Here is a 21,223-nt window from a genome sequence, read left to right on the forward strand (position 1 = left end):
GAGACTGGGTTTCTCTGTGTAGCCCTGGCTGTCCTGGCACTCACTTTGTAGACTAGGCTGGCCTCGAACTCAGAAATCCACCTGCCTCTGCCTCCCGAGAGCTGGGATTAAAGGCATGCTCCACCACGCCTGGCTCCCTCTTGCTTTTCGCATGGTTCCCGGCTTCAAGTGGTTCACTCAGAGGGTCCCCGGTAAGCTAAGACTCCCTGGCGTCTTACAGCATCACAGCAACTAAAGGATTTACATTGCATCCAGTACTGGAAGACAGAAACATCCAGGTAGCTCTCTGATCAGGCAATTAGTCTAACTAGCTGGCGAGCCTGAGGTTGTGACAGGCCTTGTCTCAAATAGTAAGGTTGAGAAACTGGTTATCCAATAGTAAATGGCCAGCTCATTTTGCAAACTGAGCGGGTTATAATTAGGAATATATATATATATATATATATATATATATATATGCATATACATATATAAATGTAAGGACAGAGGAAAAAAAAGCCATGGATTTGAAAAAGCCAGGAGGGGTAGGGAAGAATCTGGAGGAAAAAAAGGGGAGAGGGAAATAATTATAATCTCAAAAATAAAAATACACATGAATAATAAAGAAGTAAGCAGGGTATAGTGGCACACTGCTTTAACCCTAGCACTCAGGAGGCAGAAACAGGCAGATCTCTGTGAATTCAAGACCACCTGGTTATAGTGAGTTCCAGGACAACCAGAGATACACAATAAGGCCCTGTCTCAAAACAAAACAAACAAACAAACAAAAACAAACAAAAAGCCATAAAAAAAGCTAAAAGAGAAAAATTGAACAGAGTGAGGAAGACGTTGCCCTCTGGTCTTCACACGCATATGTATGCTCACATATACACATACAAACCACACACACACACACACACACACACACACACACACACACGCCCATCAAAAGCTGCAAACAAAAGGTAGAAGCAAATGTCCCAGTTAGGGTGTCTATTGTTGTGAAGGGCACTATGGCCCTGGGGCTGCTTTACAGTTTCAAAGTAAGTTTAGTCCATTGTCATCATGGCTTGAAGCCTGGCAGCTTTTAGGCAGACATGGTGCTGGAGAAGAAGCAGAGAGTTCTACATCTCCATCCACAGGCAACAGAAGTAGCGACATCCTGGTCAGACTTGAGTTTCTAAGACTTCAAAGCCCGCCTCCACAAGGGACGTTCTTCCTCCAACAAGGCCACACCCACTCCAACGAGGCCACACCTCCTTAGTGCTGCTCCCTAAGGGCCAAGCATTCAAGCATACAGGAGTGTATGCAATCATTTTTTTATTCATACCACCATAGCAAACTTTTCTTTTGGAAAAAAATGTTGCTTATTTTGGTATGTATTTGATGCACACGAGTGTATGAGTGAGTGTATGTGCATGTGTAGAGTTCAGAAGAAAACTTATCTTTTTATTTAAAAAACATTTTTTTGAAATGCCTCAGGTGTAGCCTTGGCTGGCCTGGAACTCTCTATGTAGATCAGGCTGCCCTTGAACCCAGAGATCTGCCTGCTGTAGCCTCCTGATCGATGGGATGAAAGGTGTGCATCACCACACCTGGCAGACAATTTTCAAGAGCTGGTTTTCCACTGTGGGATCTGGGGATAGATCTGTGCTTTTACCTAGCGATCCATCGCTGGCCCCAAACCTTCAAAGGGCCAGATAGTTAGACAGTCTCTGGTAATTAATAAAATTTTCTGGTGTAGTAAGAAAACAAGCACAGAGCCGGGCGTGGTGGCACGCACCTTTAATCCCAGCACTCAGGAGGCAGAGGCAGGCAGATTTCTGAGTTCGAGGCCAGCCTGGTCTACAAAGTGAGCTCCAGGACAGCCAGGGCTACACAGAGAAACCCTGTCTCGAAAAACCAAAAAAAAAAAAAAGAATGAGCATGTTGTGTTCCAAAACTGAAAACTGAAATTCGAATTTCATGTAATTTGCACATGCTCCAAAAAGACATTCATCTTTTGATGTTTTCCTTTTTTTAATTTTTATTTTTAGTTTTTTTTTCGAGACAGGGTCTTACAGTATATCCCTGGCTGCCCTGGAACTCACTCTGTAGACCAGGCTGACCTTGAACTCAGAAATCCGCCTGCCTCTGCCTCCCAAGTGCGCGCACCACCACAGCTGCCCCGCTTTTTGATGTTTTTCAAACAACAAACACAAAACAAACAAACCGAACCCGGGACATCTGTTCTGAGTTTCCTTCCTGATAAAAACAGCCGGCTGATTTGGATTTGTCCCAGAGGCAGCTTTAAGGTTGTTTCAAATTCAGTAGCGAGGTCGTTTTCTAAGTGCAAGGGGCCAGCTTGTGTGCTTATGCAAAAGCTACACACTTGAGAGGAGCTGTCATAGCTGTAATACAGGTGGGCAAACGGTTTCCTAAAGGACTGGGAACCATCTCTGGCCCTGGGCCCAGGCTAGCTGAAGCTCCATTTTTTTTTTTTCCCCTTCTTTCTCTCTTATCTATGCCCCTCCCACCCTTCCCACCCCCACTCCCACCTCCTCTCCCTAAGCAGCCACGTTTAACTTGCAATAATCCTCCTGCCTCAGCCCCCGCCCCCACCCCACCCTATCCCCACCCCCCGAGGGAATGCTGGAAAGAACGAAAGGCCTGGCTTTGGGTTCCCAAATCTCGCAGGTCCAAGATTTCAAGGGTGGGCATCACCACTGCCTGATCTTCCCAGCTCAGTCCCTCCGCCCGCGGCAGTCACTAGGGGCGCCCGAGTGGGAGAACGCGCCCAGGGACCTTGAGGAACCAATCAGATCGGCGCTACGCCGCGCGGCTGACCTCGCGTCCACCCTTGGCAGCCAATCACAGGTCGCCGTGGGCTAGTGCGCGCCGGCCGGGGCTTTGGTGTTGGAGCGGCGGGGCCCCGGAGGTCGTGGTGCGGGGCTTCCCGCGCAGCGCCTCGCGGGCCGGGGCGTCCGGGGGAGGCTCAGGTACGCTGGCCGGCCGGCCCGGAGGTAAGGACAGGGGCGTGGCGCTGGTGACCTCTGCGAGAGCGACCTGGAGGGGACGCCGGGTGAGGGCCTTCTGCGAGTCCCGGGGAAGCGAGCGTGGCTAGGCCGGGAGTCCGGGGACCCCTTCCTGGCAGCCCCCCTCCGCCACGAGCCCCCCCAATCCTGGGGCTGGGCCTGCACCCCTTAAATGCCATTCCCATCGCCGAGGGCCCCTGTGATTAGCTCACCTAAAGTCCTGGAGGCTGCAGACCCCACTACTGGGCTCGCCGACGCCGGCCTCGAATTTCTGCCACTAGGGAAGGAGGAGGGAGCACCACTTCATGAGACCCATTCAAAAAAGTAGGTACAGACGAAATCCGGGTTTGTAGATTAAGTCCCACTCCCAGTTTGGAGATCTGCAGGCCCTTGGAGGCTTTAAAAAGCCATTTTTCTGCCCCCTCCCTTTCCATACAGCAATATCTTGTTTATTTTGTTGGCTTTGAGCCCCAGTGCAGCTCTCGGGGCTCCTAGCTAGCTAGTTTTGCTTTGAGTAGTGCTCAGTGGGTTGTGTTGTTTTGTTTACTGGGCTATGGTGTTGGAAGGTAGCGTATAAGGTGCTTATAATAACCACACAGACGACAGGGTTGAGCGAGTAGCTTAGTTGGTGGAGTGCTTGCTTGCCTAGGAAGGACAAAGCCCCTGACTCTGACTCAACTTCCCAGTACTACACAAACCGGTTGTGATGACCTCGCACCCAGTACTTGGTTAAGAGGAGACAGATGGCTGTTTCTTTTGTATCAGAGCTAACAAAACAGAAAATAAGCATGAAATAACTGGTAGGTAGTGAAATGGAGTAAAATCTTTTAACACATAAAATTAACTAAATCTTAAGAGGTTTTTTTCTCTCTCTGTCTGATTTACCCCAGGGATGTGACTTGCAGCTCTTGGACTCTCTGAAGCTATTAAAAGTTACAGTGTATATCTGCGGTAAGAGAAAAGGTCTTCTTCATTTTCTGACTTCTGTTTGCTGCTGTGATTTGATAAAAAAATAAATCATTACCATGGGTGATAGCAGAAGGCAGAGGCAGGCGAATCTCTGTGAGTTCGAGGCCAGCCTGGTCTACAGCGGTAGTTACAGGACAGCCAAAGCTACCCTGTCTTGAAAACAGACAAAGGAACAAAAATTAGTGTTTTGGAATTTCCTGCGGAAATCACAATGGTAAGATAAGTTCAGGACAAGTAGAATTTTGGAACTTTATTTATTTATTTATTTATTTTTGGGTTTTTTGAGACAGGGTTTCTCTGTGTAGTCCTGGCTGTTCTGGAACTCACTTTGTAGACCAGGCTGGCCTCGGAACTCAGAAATCCATGTGCCTCTGCCTCTGGAGTGCTGGGATTGAAGGTGTGCGCCCACCCCACCTCACACTCCCCCCCCCCCCCCCCCCCCCCCCCCCCCCCCCCCCCCCCCCCCCCCCCCCCCCCCCCCCCCCCCCCCCCCCCCCCCGGCATTTTGGAACTTTCTAAGTTGCTTCCTCAAACAGGAAGGAAGTGGTAGATGTACTTTTTTTTTTTACCTGAAATCTTGAAAAATAAAAAGTAGACGCTATGGATGCCGCCTAAAGCTGACTTCCTTTTTCTTTAGTTGCAGTAGAAGGTGCAAATGGGTTGATACACATATCCTAAGATTCAGCTAATTGCCAGAAAATGTTAAATTGGATTCGCCCCCACCCTGCCTTTTGAAAGAGGGTCTCTTAGCCTGGGCTGTCATTTCCTCCCTCCGGGTCCATCCACCCTTGTATGTACAACCTGCTAAGTCTCTAGGATGCTACTTGTATGTTTTTGGGTCTGATCGATTGTTGTTCCTCCCTGGGGGAAGGGTTAAGGACTCTGAGAGCTTTCTCTGGTCCACATTAGCATCTCTTGACTTCTTCCTTATTGAGATCACCTCGAGGTGGTTAGGGATCCATATTGGTGAAGTCTCATAGACGTTTGAGGAGTAGAAGTGTTTAATTTCTTTGAAAGCCTGGTAGAATTCTGCCCTGAATCCATCTGGACCTGGACCTTTTTTTTTTTTTTGGTTGGGAGACTTCCAGTTTCTTATTTCTCTGGGGTTTTTATATATATAACATTTTCATTATCCATCCCTTGAAGGTCATTTAGGTGTGGTTTCCCATTTCCTTCCTGTTGTGGATTGGGTAGCTGTGAACATGGCTGAGCAATGATCTTTGAAGTTGGCCATCCTTTGCGAGGGTGCCAAGGAGTGGTGTAGCTGGGTCATATGGTAGATTTAGTCCCAGATTTTTGAGAATTCTCCACCCTGATTTTCAGAGTGGCTGCGTTAGTTTTAAATCCCGCCAACAGTGAAGGAGGGCTCCCTTCCCCCCACATCCTCTCCAGAATTTTTTGTTGTCTGTATGTTGATCCTTACTATTCTGGCTGTGCTACCATGAATTCCACCGTTACTTTCATTTGCTTTGCCCTAATACCTAAGGACAGTGAATAGTTTTTGAGACATTTCTTAGCCATTTTTATTCTCTTGAGAATTGTCTGTTCAGGTTCCAAACCCATTTTTTTGAATGGTTCTCCTTCCCTCCCTCTATTCCCCGCTGTCCCCCAGCTCTCTCTTTTTTTATTTGACTTAGTGGTTTCTGAGCTCTTTATATATTCTAGAAATGAATCCTCTGCAGATGTGTATCTGGCAGAGATGGCTGTGTGGGCCTCCTCTTGAGTTAATTGTTTCCCTAGCTGTGCAACAGCTTTTTATTCTTGGGAAAATGGAGTCCTCTTCAGAATGTCTTTTCCTGCACCTAGGTCATGTAGGGCACTGCCTGTTTTCTTGTCACCGTTCGGGGTTGTACATCTAGGTCTTTGACCTTTTGGAGTCCACTGGAGTGAGTTATTGTCTGGGGTTAAGATATAGGTCCAATTTCATTCTTTGATTGTGAACATTTAATTTTCCCAACACCATTTGTTGAAGGTCCTTTCTTCAGTATTTCTTCTTTAGTATTGCTGTCAGATATTAAGTGGCTGAATACGTGTATTCATGTTTGAGTTTGCTCCATTGGGCTACATGGCTGTTTTTGTGCCAGTACCTATTGATCTCATTACTGTGGCTTTGGAATATATCCTGTTTTTTTTTTTTTTTGTTTGTTTATTTATTTATTTATTTTTGAGAGGGGTCACTACATAGTCCTGGTTGTCCTGGAACTCACTGTGTTGACTAGGCTGGGCTCACAGATGCATCTGGCATGAGATACATCTTAAGACCTTAAGATCTGGCATAGTGGTGGCGCACACCTTTAATCCCAGCACTTGGGAGACAGAGGCAGGTGAATTTCTGAGGTTGAGGCCAGCCTGGTCTACAGAGTGAGCTCTAGGACAGCCAGAGCTACACAGAGACCCTGTCTTGAAAAAAACAAAAAAACAAAATAAAAAAAAAGGTCTGGTATAGTAATCTCTCCAGCACTGTTCATTTGTTCAGAATTGTTTTGGCTATCTGGTGTCTTTTGTGGCTCTATATTAATCTTAGGATAGTTTTTTCTCTATATGAAGAATGAGATGGGAATTTTGAGATTGCGTTGAGTCTATAAATAGCTTTTAGTAAAACAGTCATTTTCCGAATATTCTGAATAATCCATAAACATGAACGTGGGATGCCCTTCCAACTCATTTTCTAGTGTCTTTGTCTCTTTTTTTTTTTTTTAGAGGCTTAAAAGTTTTCATTATAGATTTTTTTTAAAAGAATTATCTTATTTATAAGAGTACACTGTAGCTGTCTTCAGACACACCAGAAGAGGGCATCAGATCTCATTACAGATGGTTTAGAGCCACCATGTGGTTGCTGGGAATTGAACTCAGGACCTCTGGAAGAGCAGCCAGTGCTCCTTGACCTCTAAGCCATCTCTCCAGCCCTATTTCTAAGATACTTTTTATTGTCTTTGAACCTGTTATTGATGGGAATGTGACCATGACGATGTGACAGGGTAAGATCCTCCATCTTGTATTCTCCCTGAGGCCATTTTAGATTTGACTAGAATTTGTTCTTTGTAAAGTTATCCATTCCTATTCTAGAAGCCCAAGATCAAGATACCCCAGCTCACTTATCTTGACTTCTGTTAAGCTGTCTGTCTGCTTATGTGAAACCTCCGCCTTCAGCTAACTGATTATCTTAGTTTCTGTTAAACTGCTTGCTTGCACAAAATACCAACCCCTGCAGCTGCGGAGATAGAACAGAATATGGATTTCACCTTTAAAGGCCCCTTATTCTAAATGCTCAGCACTGCCCTTGTATCCCAACTACACAAGTGTATTCCCAGCTAGCTGGAAAAAAGACTTCAGTTGGCTCAAAACCATGTCTGGGGGGATCTGTGCTGGGCTCCCTGTAACAATCTCTTTATCAGTGTGTTTGTTGCTGTTTGTTTTTTGTTTTTGTTTTTTTCTGAGACAGGGTTTCTCTGTGTAACCCTGGCTGTCCTGGAACTCACTCTGTAGACCAGGTTGGCCTTGAACTCAGAAAGACGCCTGCCTCTGCCTCCCGAGTGCTGGGATTAAAGGCGTGCACCACCACGCCTGGCTTTTTTTTTTTTTTTTTTTTAAAGCTATTGATTTCTCTGCCAATTAGTTTTGCTTCTTTTTAAACAGCTGAAAGTATTTATTGCTTCTAGAGGTTTTCTTGGAGAATTTTTGGAACCTGTGATATTTATCTTCTGCTAATAGCAATTGTTTGACTTCCGCCTTTCCTATTTGTATCCTTTCTGCTTCCTTATGCCTTACTGCTCCAGCTAGTGCTTCAAGTACACTATGGAGAGAAGGGTGGGAAGTAGTGCTCCTCCCTGCCCCACTCGACCCTGCCTTTGGTGGAATCGACTTCAGCTTTTTCTCCATTGAGGATGATGTTGGTCTCGGGTATCTCATATCTAGCTCTTCTTAGGTTGAAGCTCTTCTAGGTTGCTGTGTCAACTCTAGCCCTACTTTCTGTATAGGCTCTTATCATGAAGGCATGTTGGATATGGCTTGTCTTGTCAAGGAAACCAGGTAGCAGAAGGGGACCATCTAGGCCAGGGAGGTAGTTTATTCTGGAGCCATTTTAAGTGACTAGATCATCTATCTCAAAGGCTGCTTGGCTAGGTGATGCTGACTGAGATCCCTGGGTCGGGCTAGGTGATGCTGAGTGAGAGCCTTGGGTCAGGCTGGGCAACAGAGCTTGTCGATGCACCTTCTGCCCGGATCTGGACCTTGAAGGTTGGGGTAGAATGGGGGTGGCACTGGCTGAATGTCCTTAATGTTTATAACCACCTCAAAGTCTTTGATGAGAAAACTAAGTCCTTTTCCTGTGCTGACTGGCGTGTGATTTGTTTGTACTCAGGTGGCAGTGTGTGTGAAGTGCTGCGTGGCCACAATCATCAGGAACCACATTAGAAATGGAGCAGCCATTCATGTTAGATGATGAAGACGAACAAGATCCAGAACCACAGCCGAGGTCAGGAGAACCCATTCAAGTCCTCGATGAAGATGCTGATGAAGATGCAGAGCTGATCTTTGTAGGGGTGGAGAATGTAAAGGAAGACGCTGAGCTCATCTTTGTTGGAGTAACTTCAACTTCCCAGCCAGCCAACTCGAACATTTTGAACAGAGTCACCCCAGGTTCACGGTTAAAAAGAAAGCATGACCGACTTAGAGCAACCACGACTCAAAGATTGCAGCCCTCACGTCCTGCCGTTCCCACATCCGAGGCAGTGGTTGTCTTGCCAGCATCTCCAGCTGAATCAAGGTCGACAGATAGTCCTATTGTTATTGAGCCTTTGTCCGAGTCTGATTATAGAAGTAGTTCACCACAGGTTGTGCCTAGTAGCTCTTCCAAGTGCTGTTCACCTCTGGTCACGCTCTCAAGTTCAGAGAGTAGTCCAGTAAAGGCAGCGCTTTCAGGAGGAGATCTGAATGAGAATTTGTATGTATCGAAGTGCCATTTTTCCATAAATCCACAGAGGCCTGACCATAGAATTGAGATTGTAGAACCACTCTCTTCAGCTTTGTCCCCTTCAGGTACCTTCCATACCTCGCATGTGCAACAGAGGACGCCTTCCTTTGATGCTCCCAACTCTCTGAGCCGTCTTGTGAATGGGGCACCTCCTTCAGAGGACTCGGTCCACCCTCATCAGGAAAGTGGATTGGTGGAAGCCGACTTTTCAAGTCTAGCAAGTCAAGAGACTTTTGATCCCAAGAAAGGAAGTTTGACCCTGTTACTCAGTGACTTTTATTATGGACAGTATAAAGGAGATGGGAAGCCAGAGCAGAAGACTCACACAACCTTTAAATGCCCCAGCTGCTTGAAAGCTCTAAAAAATGTTAAATTCATGAACCACACCAAGCATCATTTGGAGCTCGAGAGGCAGGGGAGTGAGGACGCCTGGGAGAGCCACACCACCTGTCTGCGCTGCCACCGGCAGTTCGATTCCCNGTTCCAGCTGGAGTGCCACATCGACCGAGTGCACACGTCGCCGGACCCTTCCGTGGTCTGCAAAATCTGTGAACTCTCCTTTGAGACCGACCAAGTCCTTTTACAGCACATGAAGGACAATCACAAGCCTGGGGAGATGCCCTACGTGTGCCAGGTCTGTAAGTACAGGTCGTCAGGCTTCGCTGACGTGGAGGCACACTTTACAAAGTGCCATGTAAACACTAAGAACCTGCTCTGTCCATTTTGTCTTAAGATCTCCAGAACTGGGCTGCTGTACATGTGCCATTACAGAGGCCACTGGGAAAAGAGCGGCCACCAGTACTCCCAGTGCTGGCTACAGTTTTTAACCTTCAAGGAGAAAATGGAGCACAAGACCCAGTGCCACCAAATGTTTAAGAAGCCTAAGCAGCTGGAAGGGCTGCCTCCCGAGACGAAGGTCGTGATCCAGGTGTCCGTGCAGCCTGTGGAGTCAGAATCTGTGAAGGTAGCATCAATCACTGTGAGCACAACTGACTGGGAGCCTTCTAACCCCCGACCTCAAGGCAGACTTTCACAAAAGCCCCATTAATTCTAACCTCAGTCAGAATGAGAGAAGAGAGTACAAGTCTGTAGTATATCGTTTAATCGCTGGTACCCAAATTTTGTGATAATGCAGGGTTTTGTCTGTTTATTTTTTGAGGGTTTCTTTTGTTCTCATTTAGTGCTGGCGCTGGATCGGAGGCTTCACAAATAATAAGCAAGTGCTCAGCCCTCCCCTTTCCCCTCCCCTGCTAAGGCATTTTCTGAATGAACTGTGAGTGCCATTTGAAATCCATCTGGTTTTCATATTAAGTGTTTGGCTTGACAGGAGGAAGGTGTCTGTGTCCCTGTGAATGGAAAACAAGTTAAACCTATTTATTAGTATTTCATCTAAACCCTAAAGTTTGAGAGTTCTTTAAAGGTTTGAAGTTTGGTGGGCTCGCAAGGCCCCACCTCTCCCTGAAGATCTACAGGCAGTTAATACTTGCTAAGGGAGGGAGAGAGACATTGTTTTCGTTTCTTTTTTGAGAGACATCTTCTTAAGTGGTATAGCATGGGTAAGTGGGCAAGCACACGTCCTTTTCAGTCTTGAAGCCAAAGAAGGAATCCTGCCTGAATGTCTTTACCTAAAAGAGTATCCAAGGAGGCCAAGCCATTCCTGTAAAACGCCCATGTCTGTGAAAGACCCCTGCAAACATTAAAAGCACAGCTGTGTATTCTCAGCGCCACTTGAAGCAGCAGCAACAGTAGTTAGAAAACTGGGATGGAGCCCATGACCATGGACTTTGTTTCGCTTGATGCTTAGGGTAGCCAGAGTTACCCACCCTGTCGCGTTTTGGCTATGTTTGAAGAACTGGTTATATCCTCATGGACCACATCAGTAAAGCAAGTTGTCCTTTCCTGAGGAAAGAAGCCCCGGCATTTGTGGTTTGAAGTATATTGAACTTGAGTTATAACTGAAAAGGTTTGGGAAAATGGCATCTGTCCAGTTTATGACTTGGGCTGACCTTAGTTCTACTCTCAAGCTGTAATAGGAACTTGCCCAATAATACTGGACATAGCGTGGAAACCAGAGCAGGGTGGCTAGAATTTAAACCCTCTCTGTGGTCTTTTGTTTTTCAGTCCACGTGTGTGGTTGAGTGTGTGAAGCTTGCAATTTGGTGCCCTGGTGCTTTTCCCCCACTTGGTGCTAGGGATTAAACCCGAGCGAGGGCTCTGCCACTGAGCCAGATCCCTAGTCACACGTTGTGTCTTGTCTCCTATTTAAGTGGTTCTACTGTCTGTATAAGCTCCCTTTGTTGGGTGTGTAATTTCTGAGTTGATCACACTAATACTGCTTGGGTCTTACTTGAAGCACTTTTGTGTGCAAGATATGTCCTAAATGAAGACTTGCCTTCTCCTGCCTATCATACTACTTAGCTGGTCACCAGCCTCTGGAGGAACAACTTCTCTGAGGATTGGTCTTCAACAGCTTCAGGAGCGCTAGCTCTTTCTGTACATCTCCTTGAGCCTGGCCCCTGCCACCAGTTGTCCTCCAGCCCAGGTGACCAGCTGCCACTGCCCATTCTTCCAGGCGTCTGGGTGTGTGCTGGTTAGAGACACCGGTCCTGTTCCTTTCTTTAAAGGTATCTTGCTGGGTGTGGTAGCACACACTGGTAATAAGAGCTCTTGGGAGGCTGGGGCAGGAAGATCTAGAGTTCAAAGTCAGCCTGGGCTCTTCAGTGAGTTCCAAATTACACAGGAAACAAAAGAGGCAGTGTGGGTAAGTTCCTTAGATAGATGTCCCTGTTCCATTTTTTCCTTCCTCAGTTTACTGAAATTTCCCTAGATTCCATGAAAAAATGGGAAGAGGTTATCCCCAGGCCTTGGCCTCTCAAGACTGAGGGAGGGACAGAGGTTGTGAGTATCTTTTGTTTGCTCCGTGCTTGACCATTGATTGACTGTGATCTGCCTTTTTACTATTTTGATGGGTCTTTTAAGTGATTTTTTTTTTTTTTGGCCACATCATACTTTTTACCCTGTACTGTTCCTTTAGGTGTGGAAAGCATATTTGTCCCACTTGTTCTGGTGGAAAATCCCGTTTATGAAATAAGTCTGCAGACTCATATAAACATTACTGTCTATGGTAAACTTAAGAACTGTCTTAGACCTGTGTCCAGTGTCTCCAGCCCTTCCTGTGGCAGTAGNTTTCTGTGTCACTAAAGCATGCTCCTGAGGAGGACAGACTGTTGTTTGTTGTTTGTTGTTGGCTAAGGGAGGCCCCAGGGCTCTGGCTCCTGCCTACCGCTTCTGTCCCCTGCGCTGCCTGACCTGACCTGACTCCCCTGCTGCTGCACTGTTTTGACACCCCCCCCCCCACCGACCTTGCCATTCCTCAGTAAATTCCCACTTCCCCCTGGTGCAGAGGCTGCCTGGGCTGCCGTCACAGCGCTTTCTCTAAGCCTGCATGGCTGCTACCTCACTCGTGGTTATGAAGCTTACTAAGATTTTTAGAGTGACTAGAAATGTCCCCTGCTTCTGAAGCCCTGTTTACTCCTTCTCTTGGAAGGCGACTTACCTCTCCCCGACTTACCCCGCCTCTGCAGTCTAGCTACATTTCCTAGTCACAGACCTTGAGGAAGAAATCGTTAACAAGAGCTTTGGCTCTGTCTTAGANGTGAGCTAGCTTAAGTGCATTTTNGTGCCTCTTAACACAAAGACGTAGAGCGAGCTGAGTCTCTGGAAGCTTTCTGTTTTATACCNACAGCTCTATCTATTTTGAAAGCAGTGTCACTTTGTTCTGTTTACACGTGTATTAAATATTTGTCAAGATTACTATTTTGTTACTCTGTGAAGTTGGCTGCTTGATTTACCAAATGAAAGTTATTTTGATGTTGCCAAAGTTATTTATAAGAACTAGCAATTAGAGGAATAAAAAAGCATTTTGTGGAAACCTTTTCTGTCTTCTTTTTTTTTTTACTCTGCACTGTGTATGTTAGGTTAATTTTTGTTTTGTGTCTTCTGCAGTTGAATTTATTTTTACTGGTTATAACTTCTAGTGATATGTTCAATAAAGCTAATTAGACTTCTTTGATTTCATTTTTAAATCTTATTTTTTATTATTTTTGTGTGGGTGTATCTGTGCCACCACACATGTATAAAGGTCAGACACATTTTGGGGTTGGGGGTTGGTTCTCTTACTCTGGGATCCAAAAGACCGAACTCTGGCTGGTAACTGCCCCCCCCCCTTTTTTAAAACTTTCTATTGATTGTTAATTTCACACTGTATGAACTCCGTTCCTACTCATCTCCCACCCTCCATTCCATATCTATCCTCTAACCTCTCCCGCCCAAAGAAACAAAAAAGCAAGCAAACAAACTCTAAGAAGCAAACCATCCCACCATAGAAGCTGTGGTGTGTCACCGTATATTATATACCCTTTTTTGTTTTGTTTTTTCAAGACAGGGTTTCTCTGTATAGCCCTGGCTATCCTGGAACTCACTTTTATAGACCTGGCTGGCCTTGAACTCAGAAATCCGCCTGCCTCTGCCTCCCAAGTGCTGGGATTAAAGGTGTGTGCCACCACCGCCCAGTTTATATACCCTTTTGACCAAACAGCTTTACTTGGCAACATTGCAATGAGCCCTTAGTCTGGTTTGAGGCCCCTGGCTTCTACACCATCAATACTGGATCCTCAATTGCACGCCATGTTGTTGCTCTGTGTCATGAAGATCCCGCAGCTTCATGCGCTCCAGCAGTAAGTGTAGCCTCCCTCAGCCTTGAAGCAGGCTGATTCAGACTTTGCCACCACTGAATATGAGATTATCTGGGGTGTATGTAGCCTTTGGACTTAGATGGCTCTATTATGTCAACTACTGCTGCTCTTCTCAGAGACTCTGCTACCTGCTAAGAGACCCTTGAGACATTCCAGAGACACAACCTATCTGGCACATCGTCACCTACAGGCTGGCTCCAGGCACCAAGAATGGATTGGGGGGCAGAGGATGGGCCTCCCCCCTTTATAAGCACAGACTTAGTAAACTTTGGGGGCCTTGAACAGAAACATGTCTTGGCCTCCATTATTTCTGTCCTCATTCTCTCCCATACAGTTCTGGCCTCCCACTCAGGAACCCAGTTGGTGTGGCCGCAGGTGGCTACAGGTGGTTACAAGTAAGTACATTGTTAGGGTAGATGTTGGGGTGGGCCAACTCAAAGCCTTTAATCTGGGCCTGGTGGTAGCTGAGTTGTTCAGCTCACCAACTCTCCTGTGCTTGTGCTGCCATGGCCAGCTCTGCTTTGCTTAGGTGAGGGACATAACCAGCTGACCTGCTGGTGGTAGCTGGCAAGAATCAGGACCGCTGGCTGGCTTGTCCCGCGCTGTTTCCTCTCCAGCAAGAATGCGCATGGAACACCAGGATTCTTCTGCAGCAAATCTTTATTGATGAGGTAGACAAAGAGCCTCAGAAAGGCACTGCTTATATACACCCTATTGTGGCGTGTCCACACCTGACTGGTCTCTTACCCACGATCTCATAGACACGCCCTGGGGTGGGCTATGACTTGGCGCGCATTACTCCTAGCGCATGTGCACCATAACTTGTTCTTTGTTTAAGTGGCATAAGGCACTGTGAAAGCCGGCGCCATCTTGTGACGGCAAATGTTATTGCGGCTCTCCACATCTCCCCCTTTATGTTTTATTAAAACAAGGCTGGTCTAGGCATCTGCAGTTATGTCCATCTGCTGTGGCTCCTGTTTTAGGTCGTTCCTCTAATGTCACAGCCTTACCCGTTATAGGGTAACCCTATCACCACCGGGCCCCATGTCTTAGGTTGGTCTGTGCACGAGGAAAGTTGCCCGTCTCTGGATACCACAGTGCTGCATGACAATAACTGATAGATGGTGTAGGGTGAACTCTACAAGCGAGGCCAGCCAGGTTTTAAGGAAAAATTTTAGCGGAGAAATCATGATCACCCTGTTGCGTGCAATGAAGAAACCTCAGTGATGTGCAAGGGCTGATCAATGATCATTGAGTCTCTCTCATCCCAGTGCAATGGATCCGCAGATCCGTGGGGTGCAAGAGCAGAGAACTCAGATGCCAATTAAGTCCTGAGCAAGGATAGCCAAATTTCAGGGGAGGTGCCTTGCTCTATGGCAGCAAGTGCTTGAGCAATCACTACCTTGTCACATCTCTGTTGAGATCTGAGTTTGCAGACCAACCATAGCATGAACACTAATCCACAGCACAGGGCCGCACCAAACAGACCCACCCCCACCCATCCTTTGAAGTAAGAAAAAGCTGAAGAAATCCAGGAAGAGAGTCCCTCCGTCAGCGACAGGTCCACTCGTGTTGAGTTGATAGCCAACACTGCTGCCCTCAAAGACTCGAGAGTCTCGTCAAATCCTTCTGACCAGTTTCCTGCAAGATACAATGACAATTGCCAGGCCGGGCATGGTGGTGCACGCCTTTAATCCCAGCACTCAGGAGGCAGAGGCAGGCAGACTTCTGAGTTCGAGGATTAGGGTATGAAGCCAGCCCCACAATTAGTTCACGTTCCTTGAATTGGCAAGCCCCTGAAGGACAATCTGGCAGTTTTATTCCTTATGTTCTCCCTCTCCATGTTAATCTATGGGGAAGAGACATATTACAGGCCCTAGGTTTGGTTTTATCCAATGAATACTCATTGCCAGCTACCCAAATGATGAAGAAAATGGGATATAAGGAAGACAAAGGACTTGGAAAGAAGGAGCAGGGCCAACTTGAGCCTGTCCCACAGGAAGGCAATGAAGGAAGAAAGGGCCTGGGTTTTTCCTAGGAGCCATTGAGGATTCTATGCCTATACCCTGGCTCACAGAGGAAGCCATATGGATTCCTCAATGGCCTCTATCCTCTGAAAAATTGGAAGCTGCCACTAAGTTGGTTAATGAACAACTGTAGCTTGGTCATTTAGAACCCTCTACTTCACCATGGAATACTCCTATTTTTGTGATAAAGAAAAAATCAGGAAAGTGGAGACTTCTCCATGATTTGAGAGCCATTAATGCACAGATGCGTTTATTTGGCTCGGTTCAACGAGGGCTACCTTTGCTCTCTGCCTTACCTAAGCAATGGAAGATAATAATTATAGATATTAAGGATTGTTTCTTTTCCATCCCCTTGTGCCCACAAGACAGACAATGGTTTGCATTTACTATACCAGCTATTAATCATTTAGAACCTGATAAAAGATTTCAGTGGAAGGTTCTGCCTCAAGGCATGGCTAATAGCCCCACTATGTGCCAATTATATGTGCAATTAGCTGCTTGTGGACGTTGTACATCGTGGTGCGCACTAGGCTCCGCACCACGATGTACAACGTCCACAAGCACAACACTCCCTGTCCTGCCTTCACTGATGGGCGGCATCTCTCATCCTCTAGGCATGATTTTATGAGTTTCCAAAGCGGCATAGTCCCTGCCTTCAATTTCCCATGCTGTTGTTCTCTGACCAAATCCCCTCTTAACTTTTCCCATGAAGCAAGTGTCAGGGATCTGGAGCACGCATACCATGGTGCTATGCGATCCACCTCCCTAACAAAGCAATCCAAGGTCTTCACCGAGACCTTCAGATCACGTTGCTTCAAGAGAGACTGCAGCGCCTTAACTATTGATTGTGAGGTTCCCATACCGCTCCTTTATCTACAGGAGGGGCTTAAATACAGGAGAGGCACTGCGCTTATGTACGTCTGTCTGACTATGCCTGGCCGCAGTGGATAATTAACAATGCCACCGGTAAAAACAATACGGAATCAAGAGGAAAAGGATGAGCGCCACAAGAACGATCACAAAGGCTTCCACCGCCCCTTCCCACGGAGGAGAAAGATTGAAACCAAAATCAAGACCAGGCATACCTCTCAGAGCTTTTCTCGTCCTGCAGTTCTGAATCCACTCGGTGGGCGGAGGGTCCCCTCGGCACAGGTGATGATGAGGCGTTCCCAGGTTTTCGGTGCCAAATGTCCTGCGTTGTTTCCTCTCCAGCAAGAACGCGCATGGAACACCAGGATTCTTCTGCAGCAAATCTTTATTGATGAGGTAGACAAAATGCCTCAGAAAGGCACTGCTTACATACACCCTAGTGTGGCGTGTCCACACCTGACTGGTCGCTTACCCACGATCTCATAGATACTCCCCGGGGCGGGCTATAACTTGGTGCGCATTACTCCTAGCGCATGCGCACCATAACTTGTTCTTTGTTTAAGTGGCATAAGGCACTGCGGAAGCCGGCGCCATCTTGTGACAGCAAATGTTATCGCGGCTCTCCACACTGGCTGGCAGTGATCCAGCACTGCCCAAGCAAGAGACAGGACCAGCTCTCCTGAGCTAGGTGTCCAGCGGAAGTGTGAAACCAACTCTCTTGCATTCTTCAGCTGTTTGGAGGTGGTGGCCCCCAGGCAGCCCAGAACAGGAACTTCCTCATGGCCTTTGGTGGTGACATGGCCATGGATGGGACCACAGGCACTCGGGGTCTGACTGTGGGGTAGAGGGTGGAGGGGGACATCACTGTGGCCTTGAGTTGCAGTACAGGCTACTCACATCAGACTTCTTCACCACCCTCCTTATAGTGCGCAAACTGATCAGCTTCTCTTTCTCTTCCATCTCTCCACTACATACTTGCTCACACTTGCTCCTGGCTCCTGCATGCCAGTGTTCTTGGCTTTAAATGAGACTTGCTATCAAAGGTCCATGACTATGTTGTGTAAGAATTTCAATTTCCATTTTAGCATCTTTAAAGAGAGTGGTTGTATTTTGTTGAACACTTTAATAACAGTAATTTATCAATTAATTTTTTTTTCACTAAAGGCTTTTAAAAAAAGATTTACTGCTGGGCAGTGGTGGCGCACGCCTTTAATCCCAGCACTCGGGAGGCAGAGGCAGGCGGATTTCTGAGTTCGAGGCCAGCCTGGTCTACANAGTGAGTTCCAGGACAGCCAGGGCTATACAGAGAAACCCTGTCTCGAAAAACCAAAAAAAAAAAAAAAANAAANAAACCCTGCCTCGAAAAACAAAACAAAANAAAAAACCCCAAAAAACAAACAAAAAAAGATTTACTTACTTATTATATGTAAGAACACTGTAGCTGTCTTCAGTCACACCAGAAGAGGATGTCAGATCTCATTACAGATGGTTGTGAGTCACCATGTGGTTGGGAATTGAACTCAGGACCTCTGGAAGAGCAACCAGTACTTTAACTTCTGAGCCATCTCTCCAGCCCCTAAATAAAAGTTTTGCTGTGTCTAATGACACACACAGGTAATCCCAGCTCCTGGGAGGCAGAGACTGATGGATCTCTGAATTCCTAGCCAGGCAGGGCTACAAGTGAGACACTGTCCAAACAAGTAAACAAACCAAACCAAACAGAAACCAAACTAACAAAAGGTTTCGCTTGGCTCTGCAAACCTTCAGTCAGGTGTGCTGAGGCTTTCCTCTGATAGCACTCCGGAGAGCAAGGCAGGATTGTGAGTTCTAGGCCAGCCTGGGTTACTTTATCAGTGAGATTGCTTCAAAACCTCGAGACTTTGGCTCATTGTAAGATCATCACAGTTTTCTGGGCATTTCTGGATGGCTTCTACAAGCAGCAACCTTTGGCTTATGCCTTAAGTGGTTTGCTTTTTGTCTTATTTTGTTACACTTCTACTTTGGGAGCATTCTTTTACTGTGCTGTTTGGTTTCTGATCCCCGGAGAAGGGGCTGAAGTGCATATTTTACATAACAAAGCAGATCTGACCTCAGGTTCTCCCATTGTCCCTCAGTCCCTACCTGGCATTCCCTGCCCTCAATCTTGAACTTTCCAGGCCAGGAGCTGGGTGCCCTTCCCCCAGAGGCTCTTTGCTATATAACCCAGATGTTTCTTCCTCTCTTCTTATTCCCCCTTCCCTTGTCCTTGTGTTAGCGAACTTTCTTGCTTTCTCTTCTCCCTCTCCTCTGTCTCCCTTCCCCCATGGTGACTTCCGTGGCCTCCTTCCTTGGGGCCAGTGAACTCACCTGTGAGCAGCTTCCCAATAACCCTGCATCCATGTATATTTTAATCTGGCTTGAATTGGCACAGCTTACAGGTGGAGAGGTCATTTACTACTGTCTTAAAAGGTTTTTTTCTTTGCTTTAATGAAGACAGAATTTGTCACCCTTCTAGAGGCATTTGGGACCTGGGGGGAATGGAGTTGAGCTAACGTTCCATACAATGGCCAATTTTATTCAGAGCATCAGACAGTTTGTACTCTGAGAGTTAAGAATTTTCTCTTATTAGCTGGGCATGGTGGTGCACGCCATGCTGAAGCCATGCAGTGGCAGTGCCTGCCTTTAATCCCAGCACTTGGGAGGCAGAGGCAGGCGAATTTATGAGTTCGAGGACAGCCTGGTCTACAAAGTGAGTTCCAGGACAGCCAGGGCTATACAGTGAAACCCTGTCTCAAAAAACCAAAAAACAAACAAAACAAAACAAAACAAAGAATTTCCTCTTTATTATCCCTGAACACCAGCTAGTAGATTTATGCTTCAAAAGGAGACCAACTGAGACCCTAACTAGTTAGAAGCGTTCCTCATCCCACCCCCACCCCCACCCCACCCCCCAGTCAATAAAGTTGCCTTTGGTTTACTCTGACTTCCATGGTTCTTTCCTCATTATTTGTGTGCCTCGTGACCCCAGTGTATACCGTGACTGATGGATAAGAAGAAAAACCTGAGTTCCAGGGCTACACAGAGAAACCCTGTCTTGAAAAACCAATGGTGGCTTTTTAAATTCCCCCTCAGTAACAAGAAAGCCATAAGTCAGGACTTTAAAATGCTCAGATTGTGTAAGGGTCCAAGAATCACTGAAGAAAATACCCCAGGCTATGTATGTAAAAGCAGAGAGGGTTTTAATCTGCAGAAATCCAGCATATAGGGGGTAGACCATTCATCAAGATGGCAACCACAGACAAAGGTGAGCAAGCCTTTCCATAGGAAACTAGAGGGATTTTAGCTGGGGTTAGGTAATCTCCAGCTTCATTGGTGGGTGCTGGGGATGTTCTATGGGTCATTTTCTGACTGGCTTGTGTCCAAGTGGTCAGTGGACAGCATTCCTATGTCATGAACGTTTAGCCACGGGATGAGATGCCCAAACCATATAAGTCTGCCTTGCACAGATGGCCCATCCTAAGATAAGATATTTTCCCATTCCAGTGGTTATCTCCAGGCTGTTCTTTGGATGGGGGCATTTTATGGTCTTGTTAACTCCTCTAGCTAGGAGCTGACTTAGCTCCAGATTTATCCTCCCTAAGGGCATTGACTAAAGCCCCATTGTCAGTGACTTCCCCTGAGGAGCCCAGTATGTTTTCCAGGGGATGGGAACATTTTTATTCCCAAGGTTTCTGAAACTCTCCATTTGAACCTCAGATAACTACAGCAAAATAAAGATGTCTCTGCTACCAGGCTCACATGTTATCTGATGGCCCTCCTTCACCTTTGCGCCAGTGGAGCCTAAGGGTCTGTTTGCACATTCCAAACGGATTTATTTACACAGCCAGCACAAGCATGGGGATGTTAGGGCAAACGCAGAGGTGGATGATGAAGAGCTACTCAAAGCTAAAGATAGCCAAGACCATTTGGCTTCAGACCCGAGGTATCTCAGCTTCCCATGGCCACTGTAATGCTAGTTGGTTAGCCTTATAGAATCTTCCTCAAAGAACATTTCCCCATTGAGGCATATAAAGGATGGTTAAAACATTTAATTGAATAACACCAGCAAGCAATAATGAATAGTCTGTGTTAGCATTTCCTTCTAGGCTCCGCCCCACAGTTACCTGGCAACAGCTAGGTGTGCCTGACTCACTATAAAAGGGGCTGCTCACCCCTCCTCTCTCTCTTGCAACTGCTCCTTCTCCCCCTCTTCTTCTTCCCCCAACCCTCTCTCTCTCTCCACGTGTTCCTGGCAGGCTTCTCCTCTCCTCTTTCTTTGCTCTCTCTCTCTCTCTCTCTCTCTCCCCTCCTCCCCTTTCCAACTCCCCTTCTGTGCCCTGAATAAACTGTATTCTATACTATATCCGACAAAGATTTGGTCCCTCTCGGGGAAGGGATGCCTCAGCTTGGGCCTGAGGAGGCGCCCCCTTCCACCTCACCAACTGTGCCTCTACCAAACATATAGTCCTCCACTCCTTCTTTTTAATTTTTTAAATTTTTAAAAATTTTTCTTATTTTTTTTTTGACATTTTTTTTTATTACATATTTTCCTCAATTACATTTCCAATACTATCCCAAAAGTCCCCCATAGCGCCCCCCACTTCCCTACCCACCCATTCC

At 46.6% G+C, this 21,223-nt stretch overlaps 1 protein-coding gene across 3 annotated transcripts; it reads left to right on the forward strand.

The window, feature by feature from the left end:
- Positions 1-2,889: 2,889 nt before the first annotated feature.
- LOC110303188 (zinc finger protein 280B-like) lies at positions 2,890-12,161 on the forward strand. Of its 3 annotated transcripts, XM_029482872.1 has the most exons (4): positions 2,890-2,981; positions 3,186-3,317; positions 3,884-3,944; positions 8,323-12,161. In XM_029482872.1, the coding sequence occupies exon 4, from the start codon at positions 8,378-8,380 to the stop codon at positions 9,980-9,982; it is 1,605 nt and encodes a 534-aa protein (XP_029338732.1). In that variant the 5' UTR covers positions 2,890-2,981; positions 3,186-3,317; positions 3,884-3,944; positions 8,323-8,377; the 3' UTR covers positions 9,983-12,161. The 3 variants fall into 3 exon arrangements, with proteins under 3 accessions (XP_029338732.1, XP_021029847.1, XP_029338731.1); XM_021174188.2 differs by lacking the exon at positions 3,186-3,317; XM_029482871.1 differs by lacking the exon at positions 2,890-2,981 and having other exon boundaries at positions 3,005-3,317.
- The last annotated feature ends 9,062 nt before the right edge of the window (positions 12,162-21,223 follow it).

The sequence above is a fragment of the Mus caroli genome, chromosome 10 (genome assembly GCF_900094665.2).
Source record: "Mus caroli chromosome 10, CAROLI_EIJ_v1.1, whole genome shotgun sequence".
In the NCBI taxonomy this organism is placed as follows: Eukaryota; Metazoa; Chordata; class Mammalia; order Rodentia; family Muridae; genus Mus; species Mus caroli.